General features: G+C 38.3%; 1 protein-coding gene across 1 annotated transcript in view; it reads right to left on the reverse strand.

Annotated features, from left to right (window-relative positions):
• The window catches only part of LOC126470329 (microfibrillar-associated protein 1), a 62,055-nt gene extending 46,953 nt beyond the window's left edge, over positions 1 to 15,102 (reverse strand). Inside the window, exons 1-3 of the mRNA XM_050098114.1 lie at positions 14,914 to 15,102; positions 7,680 to 7,959; positions 996 to 1,167 (exon numbers count right to left, since the gene is read on the reverse strand). Coding sequence (XP_049954071.1) covers positions 996 to 1,167; positions 7,680 to 7,959; positions 14,914 to 14,980 — 519 coding nt within the window. The 5' untranslated portion in view covers positions 14,981 to 15,102. The remainder of the gene's footprint in view (positions 1 to 995; positions 1,168 to 7,679; positions 7,960 to 14,913) is intronic.
• Positions 15,103 to 18,227: the final 3,125 nt, after the last annotated feature.

Here is an 18,227-nt window from a genome sequence, read left to right on the forward strand (position 1 = left end):
ACAATACTCAGACATGCCAGAATTATGAATGTGGGTTACTCCTTCTATGTACTTATGCTAAACCCCCATTTAAGGAGATTCATTAAAAAGGGGTTTTACGATACTTGCTCTCTGATGGATTTAATTATGATGACCTTGAGATACTTGACTATTTTCTGGACACTGATTTGGACTTCATTATTTCCTGTGGCCAATCTTTGGCTTGCACAGATTTATGTCAATTTCCCTAATGTGGCACTGCCTCTGTTCTCTATTTGACTACATGTTGTGCCTTCTGTGAGTGACCTGACAATGTGTGTATCTGCACTGAGAGAGTGGTATATATTAAAGTGTCTCTCAGTTTGCTGAACTTACAGTGTTCCCCAGTACTAACGTTTGAGTTAGTGAATAACTCTCCAGAGTACTTTAATGGCCACCTATAGAAGTCTTTGTTGCTGGTTAGTTCAAGAAGAGTCAGGATGTATTGTATTCTGTGCTTTATTTGTATTTAATTAGTGTTCAATAAAACCTGTGTTGTTGAAGAAGCAGACATGTAACATTATCCAAGAAGAAAACACAGTTCAGATAAATATTTATCAATGACAAAGGTGAGGAGAGTGCACCTAACTGTCTGAAACAATCTATCTTTATCAAAATACAAGATACAAATGTAAAACCAGTGCCATTTTGCTGAAGAAAAAGGCTACCAAACTGGGAGACATACCAGAATAACAAACATATGTTGAATTTTTAAAAACATTTTTTACAAACATTCCACTTTATACTTCTTCTACCTTCCTACCAGAAAACTAGAACACTGATGAAATTGTAAATGGTATACTGTAACAATGACATAAATAGTGATGACCGTAAGCTTCAGACATTACAATATTCATGTAAACTGATCACACTTCAAAAAGTGTAATGCAGATTTAATGTTGCTAAATAGTTTCTACTGAATTTCATCAAGAATCTTTGTAGGATATCCAAAAGTATGCTCATGAATTAAAACTTACAACTTCTTCTTTGCGGCTCAATAATTTTTCTCGGAGCTGTTGTCGTCTTTTTTCTATCTCTGAATCACTAAGTTCTTCCTCCTCCTCTTCTTCACTCCCTTCATCTCGATGTGGTTTTCCATCGTCTTCATCTGATTCACCACCCTGAAGTACTTCAGGGGCATGAATATGTCTGAAATATTTCACACAATATAGTAAGTGTACGTGGAAAACATTAAAAAGAAAGTTTCAGAGATGGAAGGAAGAAAGATTAAGGTTTAAATCTAGTTGACAAAATCATTAAAGATTATCTAGGAACTCTTCAATCCAATCACACAATTGGTCTCATAGTCCATATGCTCTTACTTTGTTCATCAAATGACTGTGGGGAACTGTATCAAATGCCTTGCGTAAGTCAAGAAACATGGCATCTACCTGGGAACCCGTGTCTATGGCCCTCTGAGTCTCGTGGACAAATAACGCGAGCTTAATGTAAATTTAAATGATTCGCTTATCCCTCAAAATAAAGGCTTCCACCATTGAACTATTTATTCATCTTTACTGCTTTAGACGATGATCTGAACTGTTGATCAGGTATCTGTGTGAGTGGCTTTTGAGCTCTAATGTTCAGACATTTCTACTGGGCATGGACTCTTCAAAACATTAAACTGGACCATCTTCTATTGTGAACCGTATGTTCAGATCAGTACCATTCAGAACATGTAGTGTGTTCCTTTTCTCAATGAGACCACATAACAATGATGAAATAAATAAAAAGTGAGTTTGTTCACCTCAAGGCCAATTTCTCTTAGGTTTTATACATAAAAATTTGCTACAATTCCAATGAGTATGTTCCCCATAGCTACACTTATCAGTTAATTTGTAGAACTTATTGGCCCACTGCAAAGTAAGTTGACATGTGGCAATTCATGAAAGGACTAGCAAAGTTCTTTGTGAAGATATCTTCTTGCAGTGATGTCATTTCATTCACCACAACCATGGTGAATAAAAAAAACATTATAACATTTGAATATCATGCCTCTAAGATATAATTTGGAAGTTTAGTATGTTTCAATAAAGTAAGTAGAATCCTTTACATATATATGTGTAAGTTTTTCCCGTAAACAGTTGTAGGAGTGTGGCCAGTCTATTGTGCAAACAGAAACTGGGTAGGTTTATTATTAGTTCAAGCACAGAAACTGTGGGGTTGCTCATTAGAGAGTGGAGTTCGACTCCACATATTTTCACTGGGTGTCCCACGGACAGAAAACTTTAGGTTGGAAATATGACTTATACCTTGAGTGAAATTCCAGAAACCACATATAAATAGCAATATACAACTGAACATTTATTTACATTTTTACTTTACACATTTAAAAGACATCTCATACTAAGAGAATGCTGTACATTGCACAAGTTATGGTAGAATACAAACAGGAATTTTAAAGGCAAGCATGTATGAAACTAATTAAAGGAGTTGAAGTGCCTAGCAAAGCCTGCAAAAGTTGACTACCAATTTCGATTTTACTTGGACAGTCAGCTTCGCAAAAATATTTCATATTGAATCGTACTTCTGAAAAATAGATTGGAGAAACATAAATTTGTTCTACTCTACAGCTGTTTTGGACTCTACAAAAGTGAATATGCAAAGTGATCTGACCATTGTCAAGTGGTAAAGAATGTCCCCTCTGTGGAAAAATACAAGGAATCACCACCACGTAATGTCCCCTCTGTGGAAAAATACAAGGAATCACCACCAGGAAGAAGTGCTCTGAGACAGCACGCGGAAAATTACACGAGGCATTAGTAGCACTATGTGTGTACCCCAGGGAGAACAAAATCAAGCTCAAATGCTCAAAGGTTTCACACTCAAAGTGCTTACACTATGACGGCAACTACGCCTCAACAAAACCATATGCGACATATAAATATGCATCAGTGTTGGAAGTTCCTACTTCTAATAAGTTCATCAAAACTATCTCAAGAAGCATAATAGGACTGCTTCTCAATATACATCAATGTGTTATCACATGGGATCAACAGCACACACTAATTGTTCACTGATGGTGGTATTGTCAACAGTAATGTATCATCACTACAGTATTTTTTGTGGAATTCTGGGAACGTATGTTACATGTCTCAAGGAAACAGTACACACAACACCAGTGTGATCTACTGAGTACTTCTCCACTGTTTGGAGTGCTTATTCAGCTGACACCACAACTACTGTAAAAAGATCAGTAGGCTATAGGTCTGAAAAAAACTGTAACATAGATACCCCGCAGTCAGAAGAAAGTAAATGAGGTATTTGGGAGAAGGATGATTTGTTCTCACAAAACCCTCTTGAGTAAATTTAGAGAACTGGTGTGTGAATATGCAACAGTTCTGCTCCCTCAATTGTATACCTCCCTTGGAGAGCATATAATTAGATAAGAGAGATTAAGAGGAATATTTTCCCTTTGAACCACATGCAAATGGATTAAGACTAGTAGTGGAAGCTATTAGCATGAAGTAGTCATCACTATACACTTTACAATCATTTAAAGAGTAGAAACATAGGCAAATAATTACAACAGCTTAACTGACATTGTGTTAGTCCACTTCAAGTGGCGAGGTAGGGACAAAGTGCAAAATTTTGTGTCATGGCTTCTACAAGTCCTTGATATGTGATAGCAGGTGGATGGTAAAAGGTTTCTCTCCACAACTGATAAAATACCTTTAGATTAGGAGGAAAAGGGGTGATTTATAACATGTAAGATGGCACAAAATGTAGTCCCAGATGTTTCTAACATCCTAATGCACTGTAAATTGTTACAAGACATCAGCTGCCATTCTTTGGCATGCTCCTCAAACTAGTGTAACACTATCAGACCTCGTGGCCAAATCAAATGTTTTATTTGAAACTGCCATGTAAGAAGTGGGTGATATCAGCCATGAAAGGATACAGTTTCACTAAAGTCTTCTTTACCAATTAAAACTCCCAGAGAAACCAAATTTAATGTCATTCACAGTATAAAGCTGACATCACTGGTCTGTGTACATCATGTCAAGCAGGTGTCTAGCATGGATTCTCCAGACGGACAACATATTTTGACAACCACTAACACACTGTGACTATTTGGTGTTGCAACATATTTCCACTGTCCCAGCGACCAGTCCCAATGTTCCCAACCCAACAAGAACATAACTGATGATAAAACTTTCGGCAGATCAAAACCGTGTGTCAGATCAGGATTCAAACCTGGGACTTTTGCCTTAACTTTGGAAGGCAGGAGACGAGGGACTACCAGAAGTAAAGCTGTGGAGGTGGAGCATAAGTGATGCTTGGATGGCTCAGTCAGTAGAGCACTTGCTTGCGAAAGACAAATGTCTCAGGTTCAAGCTCCAGTCTGGTATACAGTTTCCAATAGGCACACACTCCTATGAAGAGTGAAAATTCTTTCTAATGACTGATGATAATGTTTGCTCAAGAAAGAGACACACAAAAACACCATCATTCATTAAAAAAAATTATACTCGCTCACTCTTTCCATTTGGTGTATGCAGCATGTATCACACTGTCTAGAGCTTAAATTATTTTTACAAACCCTTCCTCAAATTGGAAGACCAGATTATCAACATAGTATACAGGCGGAAAATGGGGGTTTGCATATCAAAACAGTTTGCACAGGTATCACAAAAAGTGGGACACCCTTCATTTATCAGGTAATAAAGCAGACCAGCAAGTTCTACAATGCAAGATCTGGGCGAGAGGGGCTGAAAAGCATTATAAACTGACAGAGCATCATTAAAATGGATTCACTATATTGCAGATTATTTTACTGTACCGCTCAAGCAATCCCAGTACTGTGCGGCTGAGGCTGGCAGGAGCGGCACTTATATTCTCTTCTTGTAGAGGCCGCTCCTGTTGTGGTGCGGTCCTAATCAGCGGGCTATTGGCTGACGTCGCCTCACAGCTTTCTATGCTTTGTGTTCTTCATCTTCGTGCCAGCACGTGTCAATATGCCGGAACACTAATTATTTATGTAAATAGTACCGTTGCAAAGCTCAATTAGTGGCCTTCAATAATATTCTCCATTCAGTAACAACTTTAGTATTGGTTACACACAATCACATTCAGTTGCTGTAATAATACTAAGTGATTCTCAGGGATGCAGGATATACTGAAAATACCATGCCTAAAAAGGAATTCAAATTCAAGATGCGTTCCACTGCATACCAGATACAATCCGCAAGGTAGAATTGTGATGAAGCTAGCCATTATATTTCTTTAGCCACAGGGCAGGGGCCCACATCTGTTTCCATGCACTAGGCAATTGCTCACCTGTATGAAGGCAAGTGAGGGAACTGTTGGTCACCCAAAGATGGGCTGTGCTGAAAGTAAGTAACGAGGAATAAGTGTTGCACACGTGACTTCACCATCCAGTTGGATTGCTCTAGTTGGAACTTAAAGTGTACGTTGTGGTCTAGTGGGTACAGCACTAAACACCAGCCTATGGGGTCTCGGATATGATAGCAGGTAGGAGCAGGGAGTTTTCTCCACTCCAGTCCCTTCAGGATGGCCCTAGTTCCACTCAACCTGCTATCAAATGAGTACCGGGACTCGAGTTCTTTCTTGGGAGTAAAAAGTGGTTGAGGCGATGGGCCAATCACCCACCCCCTCCAAATACCACAGTAACAAAAGGCACTCTAGCTACAGTCAGCCCAACAGCCTAGTCCTGTGTTTGTACCAAGGGGTGAGGAAAGGAACCAACAAGAGAGAAAGACTTGGGAAGTTGTCTTATTAGATCTACAAGGAGCCTCTTTATCATGAGGTAGGAATCTGCTATAGACACAGGCCTAGTGGATTTTCTGTACTACATGATTGAGCTCTTCCATAGCTTTTCCGAATCCATTCATGTTTGATTAAATTAAGGGCGACATCTTTCAGTAAGCCTTTCCTTTTACCCCTTTCTCTGCTGTGGTGATTTGCAGGAGATGTAAGGGAAGTCCAGCTATTATATACCTCCATTGGGAGGAGCATTGCGCATGTCATCACTGTTGACAGAGCTTAGTGAACTAATGGTTTTAATCCTATTTTCTTTGGCTTTGGTCAGTTCTTGTTTTAACTTTATACTTTATTTGGAGGTGGGCATGTTTGCATGGGCAAGAAAGCTCACTTTTTAGATGTTTGGTAATGAATATTTTTGTTTACAGTACTCACTGGCATCATAGCATTTGAACATTCAGAGGAAATAGTTCCTTTGCAGATGCAGCTGCAAGTACATGCTGATGGCTGAATTTTTGGCAAGGAATTTCTCTGGGAGGCTGGTTTCTTAAGAGCTTCTGGAAAGGATGCAGTGAATGACGAAGGTTGCATGACCTTGAATGCTTTTTTAGCCTCACCGAAAGGCATTCTCCTTGTTAGCTGCAGTTTACAATTTTTCTTTCCTTGGCATAAATACGACAATCCCTGCTCCACATGGGATGATCCCCAAACAAGTTATACATCTTGGTAGAGATGCACATGATTCATTTGCTCCATGTGCCTTTGATCCATATCTACCACACATAGCTTTAACATTACATCCAAGAATTGTATGTCTAAACTTCTGGTATTTAAAACTTTAAAACATCTCGTACACTTTGGTATGTAGGGCTAACTTTGAGGCAGGTGAACTGAGCAGTGATATGATTTGGCAGTAGGGGGAAGTTAAATGTTAAAATGCATGCCGAAGTTCTGTTTGGGGATTATTCCCATTATATTGGGCCATATCACTATTACCTCACTGAAATTAAGGCTATTATACATTTCAGTCACTATACAGTGACCTATTAAATTTTTGGACTCTGAAAGCTTAGACACTTGTGATCTAGATGTTCCAACCAGCAGAGTGTTGTTTTGCAGTAATTTGAATCCTTTTAAATACCTTTGTGAATGTAAAAGTGGGAGATCTTTTCAAAGGATCCTCTCTTAAGTACTAAATATTACGGCATGTTTTCTCAAGATGACTGTTTACCCAAGTGCTCTTTTTTAGCTGAGTGTTGGTACTCCCTAACAGTTCACTCTTTTCATCACAAGTTTGAGTTAGAGCAATAAGAATCATTTCGTTCCGCTCATGGGGTGCTGGGCGGGGGGGGGGGGGGGGGGGGGGGGGTTGGTTGCATCCACCCATGCACACTCCTTGCTTGGGTAAGCCTTATGCAACTGGGGTGTGGGCAGTTGGTACCCCAGAGATTATCCACTAGTGTCTGTCCCCTCCTCCTCCCAGAGTAACAGTCATCCACCCGACTAGCATGTAGCACACCTTGAGGTTGTTAGCTTCTTTTTATATTTAACAGAGGTTTTTATGATCCTTGTGATCCAGAGAGTACAGCCAAAAATCCCCGAACACTGAAATACACAAAACTCCACTGTTGAACACCACAGTGGTTGTTGAAGCATGCCACATGTTTTCAGTAATAGAAGGCCAGACAGCACTGACAAACTTGCAGCTCAGGAACACCAAGACTGCCTGGCCTGTAACCAGTAACTAATGACTGGGTCCCTAAGGGGAAAAGTAGAACAGTAAGATGTTAGACTTGCAACCCAGAAAGGCAAGCAATACTGGAAGGGCTTGGGGCCTCATGTTCACCAATAATATGCACAGCTGAGTGGAACTTTTTTACTATATAATGCATTCTGTTGTCTAGTTGCACATTAAACTTAGAAAAGATGATGATTACCTGTGTCTTTCAAGTCTTCCTTCTTCATTGGATGCTTCCTCCTCAGCCATAATAGTCTGAAGTCTTCGAAGTCTTGGGTCATCAATTTCTGCTTCTGCTTCTTCTGGAACATCACTCTCCACTGTTTCGGCATTTGGATACGTACGGAAAGGCTGTCGCCTTTTTTGTTCAATAAAATCATCATCATCTGATTCCTCTTCACTGCTTGACATAGGTGCATAATCTGGCCGTTTTCCAGATACATAACGGTGAACTTTCACCTTTTGCATTGACACTTCACCTATAAGAAGGTTTCCATTGCCATTAACACACAAAATAATATTCGCAATACATGAGGGACATTCTGAAAGTAAGTTTTGCCATTTTTTTAAAGAGAAGATGGTACATACGTGACACAAACAAATGTCATATGAATCCACACCTATTGCTGGTTCAATGATGGAAAGTGCATATGGTGAAGAGGCCGTGTCTTGTCAAATAGTTGACTGCTGGTGTTGCATGTTCAGAGAAGGAAGGTAGTGTGCGGAGGATAGAGGATGAAGTGGGCATCCTTCCACATCCACGCACGAAAACATCATTGCTAGAGTATGAGATACAGTGTTAGCAGAGAGCTGCATAATGGTGTCAGATGTGGCATCCACACTGTGTACTGGCTGTGCTCAGGCCCCCTGCAGTGCTGATCTTGCCCCATAAGACTTTCACCTACTCTCTGCTGTGAAAGCCGTACTCTCAGGATGTAACTTCCAAACAAATGCTGAGGTGTAGTAGTCTGTGCGACAATTTGGTGCACTGCAGGCCTCCAAGTTTTATCTGAGTGGTTTCTGGAAACTGATTCCATTCTACGACAAATGTCGCATGTTGTTGGTGACTATGTCATAAAATAGGTATATAATTAATGATGTCATACTGTATCTGTTTTCAGCAGTAAAGTTTCCAAGTGAAAAAAAGACAAATTTACTCTCAGAATGTCCCTTGTAATAGAAATTATAGATTCATTTTAAAGCAGACAATATATTGTCCTATTCCTGAAAATTACAAAAGCAAAGAAAACTAAGATACAAGGACACAGTGTGTTATTTAGTTCTTTTAGAAAAAATCTTACAATAAGTAATAAACGAAAGATTTTGTCAAAGAGTGAAAGGGTCCAAACCTTCACGAACATCAGTTTATAATAAATAAAGAGGTCATAATAATGTCTTCAACTGAAGAGCAGCATGCAAGGTCAAAAACATTGAGATACATATCTTAGAAACATGGCTTGTACTGGTGGCAAAAATATCTCCAATGTCTTCTTTCAATTTCAGAAGGATCTAGAACTTTGCCTACATAAACTCAAAATCATCATTACTGTATGGCATTAAGTGTTTTCTTACATCCTAAAGTTGGAACACGTGAGGCAATACTGACCTTATGACTTATCTTAGAAGAAAGATTAAGGAAAGGCAAACCTATGTTTCTAGCATTTGTAGACTTAGAGAAAGCTTTTGACAGTGTTGACTGGAATACTCTCTTTCAAATTCTAAAGGTGGCAGGGATAAAATACAGGGAGCGAAAGGTTATTTACAATTTGTACCAGAACCAGATGGCAGTTACAAGAGTCGAGGGACATGAAAGGGAAGCAGTGGTTGGGAAGGGAGTGAGACAGGGTTGTAGCCTCTCTCCGATGTTATTCAATCTGTATATTGAGCAAGCAGTAAAGGAAACAAAAGAAAAATTTGGAGTAGGTATTAAAATCCATGGAGAAGAAATAAAAACTTTGAGGTTCGCCGATGACATTGTAATTCTGTCAGAGACAACAAAGGACTTGGAAGAGCAGTTGAACGGAATGGACAGTGTCTTCAAAGGAGGATATAAGATGAACATCAACAAAAGTAAAACGAAGATGGTGGAATGTAGTCGAATTAAGTCGGGTGATGCTGCGGGAATTAGATTAAGAAATGAGACGCTTAAAGTAGTAAAGGAGTTTTGCTATTTGGGGAGCAAAGTAACCGATGATGGTCAAAGTAGAGAGGATATAAAATGTAGACTGGCAATGGCAAGGAAAGCATTTCTGAAGAAGAAAAATTTGTTAACATCGAGTATAGATTTAAGTGTCAGGAAGTCATTTCTGAAAGTGTTTGTATGGAGTGTAGCCATGTATGGAAGTGAAACATGGACGATAAATAGTTTGGACAAGAAGAGAATAGAAGATTTCGAAATGTGGTGCTACAGAAGAATGCTGAAGATTAGATGGGTAGATCACATAACTAATGAGGAGGCGTTGAATAGGATTGGGGAGAAGAGAAGTTTGTGGCACAACTTGACTAGAAGAAGGTATCGGTTGGTAGGACATGTCCTGAGGCATAAAGGGATCACAAATTTAGCATTGGAGGGCAGCGTGGAGGGTAAAAATCGTAGAGGGAGACCAAGAGATGAATACACTAAACAGATTCAGAAGGATGTAGGTTGCAGTAGGTACTGGGAGATGAAGGAGCTTGCACAGGATAGATTAGCATGGAGAGCTGCATCAAACCAGTCTCAGGACTGAAGACCACAACAACTCTGAGGAAAAAGCACTGCAGTCAGCAAGTCTCCAAATTGCCTGCTTCTAGCAACATGTAGATGATACATTTGTGGTGTAGCCCCACAGAATAGAGGCATTACCCATGATCCTCCAGCATTTGAACTCACTCCATCCAGATATTCAGTTCACTATGGATGTGGAAAAGGGGGGTGCCTTACCAGTCCTGGATGTTATGGTTAGAAGAAAAGTCAACACTATACAGTATCTATTGCAAACCAACTGACACACAGGTACATTTGCAGGCCACAAGCTGTCATCACCCTGCACAATACAATAGTGTCTTACACTCTCTGGTACACAGAGCATATATGGTCTCAAGATACCAACAGTTGTCTGGTCAGCTACAACACCTAACAAAAGTGTTCCAACTGAATGGCTATTCCGATAAATGGATATGCAATGCATTCTGTTTTAAGCAAGTTCAATGCAGGGATGTGAATGACGATGGGGAGGCATCCAGTGCAATGGTGTTCTAGCTGTATCCTGGTGGAATGTTTTCAGCAACAGAAAGAAAACGCCGGAGACACAACACCAAGGGTGTTTTTCGCCCATCAGCAAAACTGAGGAATTTGTTGCATTCGGTCAAAAATGATCTTGGCCTTAGGAAACATGGCGTGTGTAAGACCCCATGCCAATGTGGAAAATCTTATACTGGGCAGACATGTTCAAATGTACACGAATGCTGTATTGAATACCACTGTCATATACACCTGGGCCAAACTGATAAATCATCAGTAGTGAAACATTGGCTGAATACTGGGCATTGCATTTCATGAACAACTGTGAGTGCCTTCCCATTCACACGTGCCTCCTGGGCTGATAAATTTTGACACTACCACACAACTATCATCATTCTGGGACTTTTGCTTTAAGGAAGCCATACATATCCATACAGTGAACAATCTTATAAACAGGGACGCAGGTTTTCAGCAATGTGCCATCTGGAATCCAACAACAACTGCCATTAAATTAAAACAGGCGATACACGATCTTCCAATTCATGACCTGACACAGCACAATGCAGAGACTTAATTTAGCAGTTAACCACAGGAGTGTACAGCAGCATAGTAACTGCCCACTGCACACACGGATGACCTCTTCAGCTCATGGTAGGGAGCACTATGAGCGCCACTTTCATCCAACTGTGAGTGCCTTCCCGCACACACGTGCCTCCTGGCATGATAAATTTTGACATTAACACACAACTATCATCAGTTGCATGTTGCAGCAGTGACTACAGCAACTACCAGTACCTGAAGATGTCAGACAGTTGTATCAATGAAATATTATGTGATTTGCACAATATGATCCATTGGCAAACCTGAGAAGTGTATTTGCATTTGAAATATCACATATGAATGCAAATGATACTTGAGCATCTTTCTGTGTAAACTTGAACCTATGTTAATTCCTATGAACAAGAAAAAATACTGCTTTAGTAATCTGTGAGGATTTCAATACTGATAGTCCATTCCATGAGGGAAGTGGTAGCACATAAGCAATTTAATCAGATATAATCAAAGAAATATATAATGAGGACAGTGTTGAGGAAGCAAATGAAGTTTTAGTCATCACTTCAGTGAAATGGGAAACTAAAGAAGTTACTAGCATCATTCAGGTTTGCAACAGCTTCAATGATAATTTCTTGGTAAATTAATCAAAACTTTTGGCACATCAAAAATAGCATAAGATTTCTTATAGAACACATATTCATAAAAACAATAGGACATGGGTTACTGAAAAGTACTATAAAGCAAATTGGGCCAATAATTAAGTCTGTGACATGCAGAAAACGGTTGTGGTGACACACTGACCTGTAGCTTTGCTTGAGGTCTAGGTTAGTTTGGAAGGTGACAAGTTAGTATGTGAGTTCATGAAGCCAATGGAAGTGATACTAAAACCCTGGTTGTGGTGAGAAGACTGATCTGTAGCTTACGACATTTGAAAAAAATAACCAATAACTTCAGGTTACAATTACCACATTGTTTGTGGCATTTGCAGCATGTTTCCTATGTCACTGGTCAAAGCTGATGACTTGTACTAAACATTCCTCTACATCCCAAGGATTCATATTGTTATGATCAGATATTGACTCGAAGAATGATGATTTGTAGCCCCTACATTGGCACTGCACTTAGTTATTTGTTTAACATAAATTTTTAGCTACATGTTTTACCAAACAGATATTCAGCAGTGCGCCCTCTGTACAAGAAGGGGATAAAAATAATGATAACCACAGGACTATATCATTTCTTGAATTTTCAAAAATTTTAGAAAAGACAGTGAACAATATCTCTTAGCACAACTTATAGACAGATTTGTAGTTCAGCTTCACAAATGGATTAACAGCTGATCACACAATATATTTTTTGATCCAAAGGATAGTGCAAGATACTGATTTTAAAAATGAGGTTATTCAGTATCTTGTACGGAGTCAAACAAGGTTTTTGATTGCTTAGAGTATAGCACATTGCTAAATTATGGAAATATAGAGGAAGCATTAAACAGGTATCAGTCTTACCTGAACAGCAGTAAGCACAAGGCAATCAGATTATCACATAATACAAAACGAGGTAGCACCAGCCTACGGTACTGTAACATGGGGTAACCTACAGGCATCCATATTAGGGCCACTGCTTTAACAGTTACACATTAATATGTTGCATTTAGTTGCATGAGATAACTCTGAAGCTGTGTGAATGTAGACTTTCCCAGCATACATTGCATGTGAAAAATTCTTGAGTTTCCACCTGGGTGGTGATATTGAAATACTAATTATTTAGAAAGCGTCATTCTCATCATCTCTGCTCTTGGAGTATAAAAACATACTTTTACTAACTCAAGCCAGGAACTGAATAATACAGTGAATCATGTTTGGAGAGTAACAACTCTTGGTTCTATAGTTCCACTCTTAAATGCATAAAACAGCACATTCAATTTTCCACCCATTTAAATTAACATTCAACTCACTGATAATGATGGAATGATTCATGATGCAGAGAATGCTACATTTATGAAGAGAAGAGGAAGAGAGATTATACATTAACACTCCATCAACGACAATAATTAGATACATAACAAAAGGCTAAGATGGGGCAAGAAAATGGTCAGCTATTTTTCAAAGAAACCATCCAAGTAATTGCCTTTCTGAATTTAAGGATTTTCCATATGGAAATTTAAGTTATATTTCCCAAACTGTAAGTCAAATGTCCTTTATGAAATCAGAGATTTCAATATGGCTTGTTCGAAAGGAGCAGCAGCATACACTCAAAGCACAGAGAAATGATCACTACATCATGAGGATATCCACACTGTTCAGAAATGTAGAGAGCATACTGCAAGATAGTTTCAATGAGTTCTCACATGTGTTGTTAGTAGCACACACCAAGTTTGCAAACCGAACTTGAAGTTTCTGCTCTTCGCGAACTATTTTCTTATTCCCTGCCAGTATACTCAGGGACAGTTTGATTGTTTCTTCATTAATCACAAGTCACTGAACTGAAGCAAAAATTAGAAGAAAAAGTTCATGTATCTGTTCAGGTTTGTTCAACTGGACCAATCACCCAGATTTGAGTATTCCCAAATCATTCCTGGTGAATGCCACAATGACTTCTATGGCCAACACTATACTCAGTATTTACCTATTGTTGGACGGCGTCAACTGTTGTACATTCTCACGCTGTGTGTGTACTTATTATTGTTATGGTTACAGTCATTATTTCCCAACAGTTCGTACTTCTGCATTTCATATTTTTGAGCTCCTCCCCTTTATAGACTTCTGTATATGTGGTGCATTCCATGACATGTCAAGCAAAATGAGACTAAATAAAACTTAAAATGATCAATGTTGATTTATCACAGCAGAAGTTCGAATGTTTACATAATTCTAACATACAAATGGGTGGCAGGCAATGTGAAAAATGCTGTATTCCAACCAAAGTCTCATTTACAATGTTCTGAATGATCCTGAAGTAATTCGAGACTTACACCAACAAAGCATAGTTCACAAGTGTCATTGCTATTGCTCACAACATCCGTAATTCTTTAACACCTGGGACTAGTATTTCTTAACAGCAAAAAACATACGTGCATAACATAACAATTACTGCTAGTCACAGGATTGTTTTAGTAAGATGTACGAATATATAAATTACAATAGTTAAGGTTTCTTAAATTTCAGTATGTTCACTCGTATTTGCAACTAACTGATACATGACGATGATTTTACACTTAACCAAATACCCAATTCATACTGTTGGCACAAATGCAACTACGGTATAACAAACTGTACGGTCAGTAATGTTTGATATTAGTTACATGAATCATCGTCGTCGAAATAAGTTGCAATAAAACATATCTATTACAGCTAACATGAGAGAAATAGCAATTTTGCCATTTGGTAAAAACCGCAACAGCAAAGTGTTAGAAATTACTAATTCAAAACTTTATTAATATTACTCGAACAAATTCGCTATTAAACAAGAGGATCCAGATTTGGCACATCCGAGATTTCTCTACATCGTTTAAGAGGAATGCCAGAATAGCTCAATCCAAATCGTCATAACCAATTTGCAGCCCAATCCCAACAAATCATCCTCCCTTACAACAATGTACTTAATATGTGCTATGATAGTGTGCAAAAAGGTCAGGGAGAAAGCAGAATAAAATTACCTTTTTCATTTCTCACAGGAACAGCACCAGCTGTACTCTGAATAGCAATATTCGCAATGGCACTCATCTTGAACTAAAAATCTTTCGGGTACAAGTAAGTTCTAAATTACCACTAACGTCAACCACAATAAACAAATCACTGTATCACTATGGCAAAGACATTCAAGATGTACAGTATGTTTGTACACAATATTGGCCAAAGACAACTTGCAATCGATTGTAACTTGCAATCGATAGACCACCGAAGATGCAAATGATAAAACTGAATTACCGGTGAGGTTACTTTATACAATCCCATCGAAATATAAAAATTATTTTAACTTAAGGTACGCTCACACATTCAGTTAACTCTCTAACCGGAACATCTGTTATTCGGCAATTAGATGGAATATCGGTCTCCTAAACCGCTAGGACTTATAAACTAAATTTTTCTCACCATTTTTTACTTTTCCGCTACTCCAGATCGTTTTTATCAGTCTTTAAGGTATATATAAACGTAAAACTAATAAATACAAAATTATTACTAGAAAGAACTTCAATCTGCAGTATTTGGTTGTTTACATTTTACTCGTTCACAATTTTTTTGTTTTTACATTATGCCAATTACATGTAAAGAAACTGAATACCCAAAAGTAATGCAACAACAAAATTTAAGGTTTATTTTTCATGACAGAAGTTTTGCACAATTTTCGTGAACACTCCAAGCGCGTTGGCTCTTAGCAACAAATACACTTGCATGCAGTTTTCCTCTTTTTTTGATATGGACAAAATTGACAAGTTTTTCTTTTTTCAAGCTTGTCCGTTGGACATGGAGTGTCATCAACTCGCAATAAAAATGTATTACGTTGGCTAACGAATTGTTTTTATTTTGCTGCCTCTTCTTCTACAGGTGAAAAAATATTTCCTAACTCTTGAGGCAGGTTGGATGTTGTCAGTCGGGATTTCACGAAATATTAGACCCAATACAGAACTTTTTCAGGAAATCAAAAAGTGATATGGTTTTTGTTTCTTCAAAAAGACCATAAACAATATTTGAAAGTGATCCAGCCATGGTAAAAAATTACCAACAGCCACGTTCTTGTTTTATGATAAGCAGAATAAACACTGCACTTCATATCTAGTGTGTCTACTCCATTTTTTGTGGTGTTATAAAAATAGGTTTTAAGGTTTACCATTTGCAAGGTCAGTGTAACTGGAATGATGCATTGTCAATAGAAGCAGGACTTCCTTATTTTTTGTGAACATAAGGAAGCAGGGTCATGTCTTTTGTAAAGTCATAAGTGCTAGATCCAATTTCACTAGGGCTTGTTGCTTGAAATTCGACTGGTATCTGCAGTTCGTTCCGTTTTACTGACCCAACCAATGTCAAATTGTGAGCTAGTAACTCCTAAGCAAGTTCTAAAGAACAAAACCAATTGTCGCAACTGGTATTTCTGTTTGTGACGTACAGCCCTTTAGATAGACGGATTACAGAGTGCGTGGGATTGCTAAATATTTTTTCTACAACTGAAAGTGTGACTCCATCATGTAACTATATGCATTATGTACGTTTTTGGATAGGGTCCGCCTATAGCAAAACATAATTTTGTTCTTTAACCCAAACATGTTTCACTGCTATTGCAGCATCTTCAGTGGGCTTATATTTCTCATCTGTTAAAGATAAAGAATGTTCTTTACTGTTTGTACACATGTAACTATTAGTTTTTAAATCGTATTTACATGTATACAAACAATAAAGAACATTCTTTATCTTTGACAGATGATAAATGAAAGCCAACTGAAGATGCTGCAACTGCAGTGAAACATGTTTGGGTTAAAAAACAAAATTGTGTTGTGCTAACAGCGGACCCTATCCAAAAACATACGCATTGTTAAAGCAAACACGGAAAAAAGAGCTTCAACCCCAAGACGATTATACGTATTATGTGCATCTGCCAGGTCCATGACTTGGATGCCATATGTTGTTGGTTTTTTGGGCATATGCATGATGAATTTAACCCATCCTCTTAAACTCACCAAAGTTTCATCAACTGTCACATCGCTCCAGGGCTATAAATTTCCTGACAGTTCCAAATAAATTTGTTAAATGTGTCCTTAATAGCAGCAGCTGGAGCATTTTTCTCTATCTGTTTCCTCATGCCCAATTCATTGAAACGAAATGCTCTAAGCAATACTCCTAATCGCTGTTATAATTAATCGAAAAATTGGCCTCCCCAAGACAGATGTGGGAAACACCGAGGTCATAGGCTCCCTCCCAGATCTGAATGTGCTGCAAAGAACTGTGAGTCCAATCACAGCGTTCACTTCACGCACATTAGTGTCTTTGTATGCTATATTTTCCTTTAGTTCAATAGCAGAACGCATTCTCGCCAACTTTTCATTGATGTGAATTACAAACGTCTCGATCATATCATCGGTAAAGAAAAGGCGCTTAACTTCTCCTGACACTGTCTTTTTTTTTTCCTTCCAGTGAGGGCAGTACCTTGTATTTTGGATAGCCGTACTTTTATTATGTTGGACGCTGCTGTTCGCATCCTAGAAGGTACAGGAACTTATGACCATGTGAAACATTTATTTCTTCTGTAGTAAAAAACTGGAACACAACTCACATCTTGATTGTCATGGTCTGAACGCATAGAGGGGCTAGAAACAATAATAGGCAGCTGTGGAGTCACAGGTCTTCTTCCTCTAGAAGTTGTGTCAGGCTGTTATTGTTCTCCAATTTCTTCATGGAATGGGGTATTTTCTACTTCAAATATTTCTCGAATAGTTTCATCACCACGATCATCATCATCGGGAGAGTCATTGTCATTATTTGTTTCATTATGAGGTCCTAGGATAGCTAGATCCTCATTTGGAGTGTATGACTCATCTGAATCCACTTCCAAGTCGGATTCCTCAAAGTAATCTTGAGAGATTGCGAGGGCTACAATTTTTTTTCTACTGATTTGAAAAGTATTTCGGACTGTCTATTGCAAAACTGTAAGGAAAATAGGAAAAATGTATTATAACGAATTTTGATGGAAATATTTCTATTGCTGTAACAAGTTTGCATAGTAAATTGGATTATGTGTGAATAATGGAATAATTAAAATTAAAACTTAAACTGGGAGTTGTTACAATTTTTTGTTCTGTAATGAATAAAAATATTAACTGTAGCGTAGAAGCAAAACTTCTAGTCAAATTGATGAAATGTTCCAAGAAAGAAAACAAAAGTGTTGGAATAGGGGAACACCAGTCACACAGACCGAAAAATATGTGACACTTTTGGGAACACACGGTTGAAGAGACTGGCAAACACTTGACACTTTTAG

This window comes from Schistocerca serialis, chromosome 3 (genome assembly GCF_023864345.2).
Source record: "Schistocerca serialis cubense isolate TAMUIC-IGC-003099 chromosome 3, iqSchSeri2.2, whole genome shotgun sequence".
Lineage (NCBI taxonomy): Eukaryota > Metazoa > Arthropoda > Insecta > Orthoptera > Acrididae > Schistocerca > Schistocerca serialis.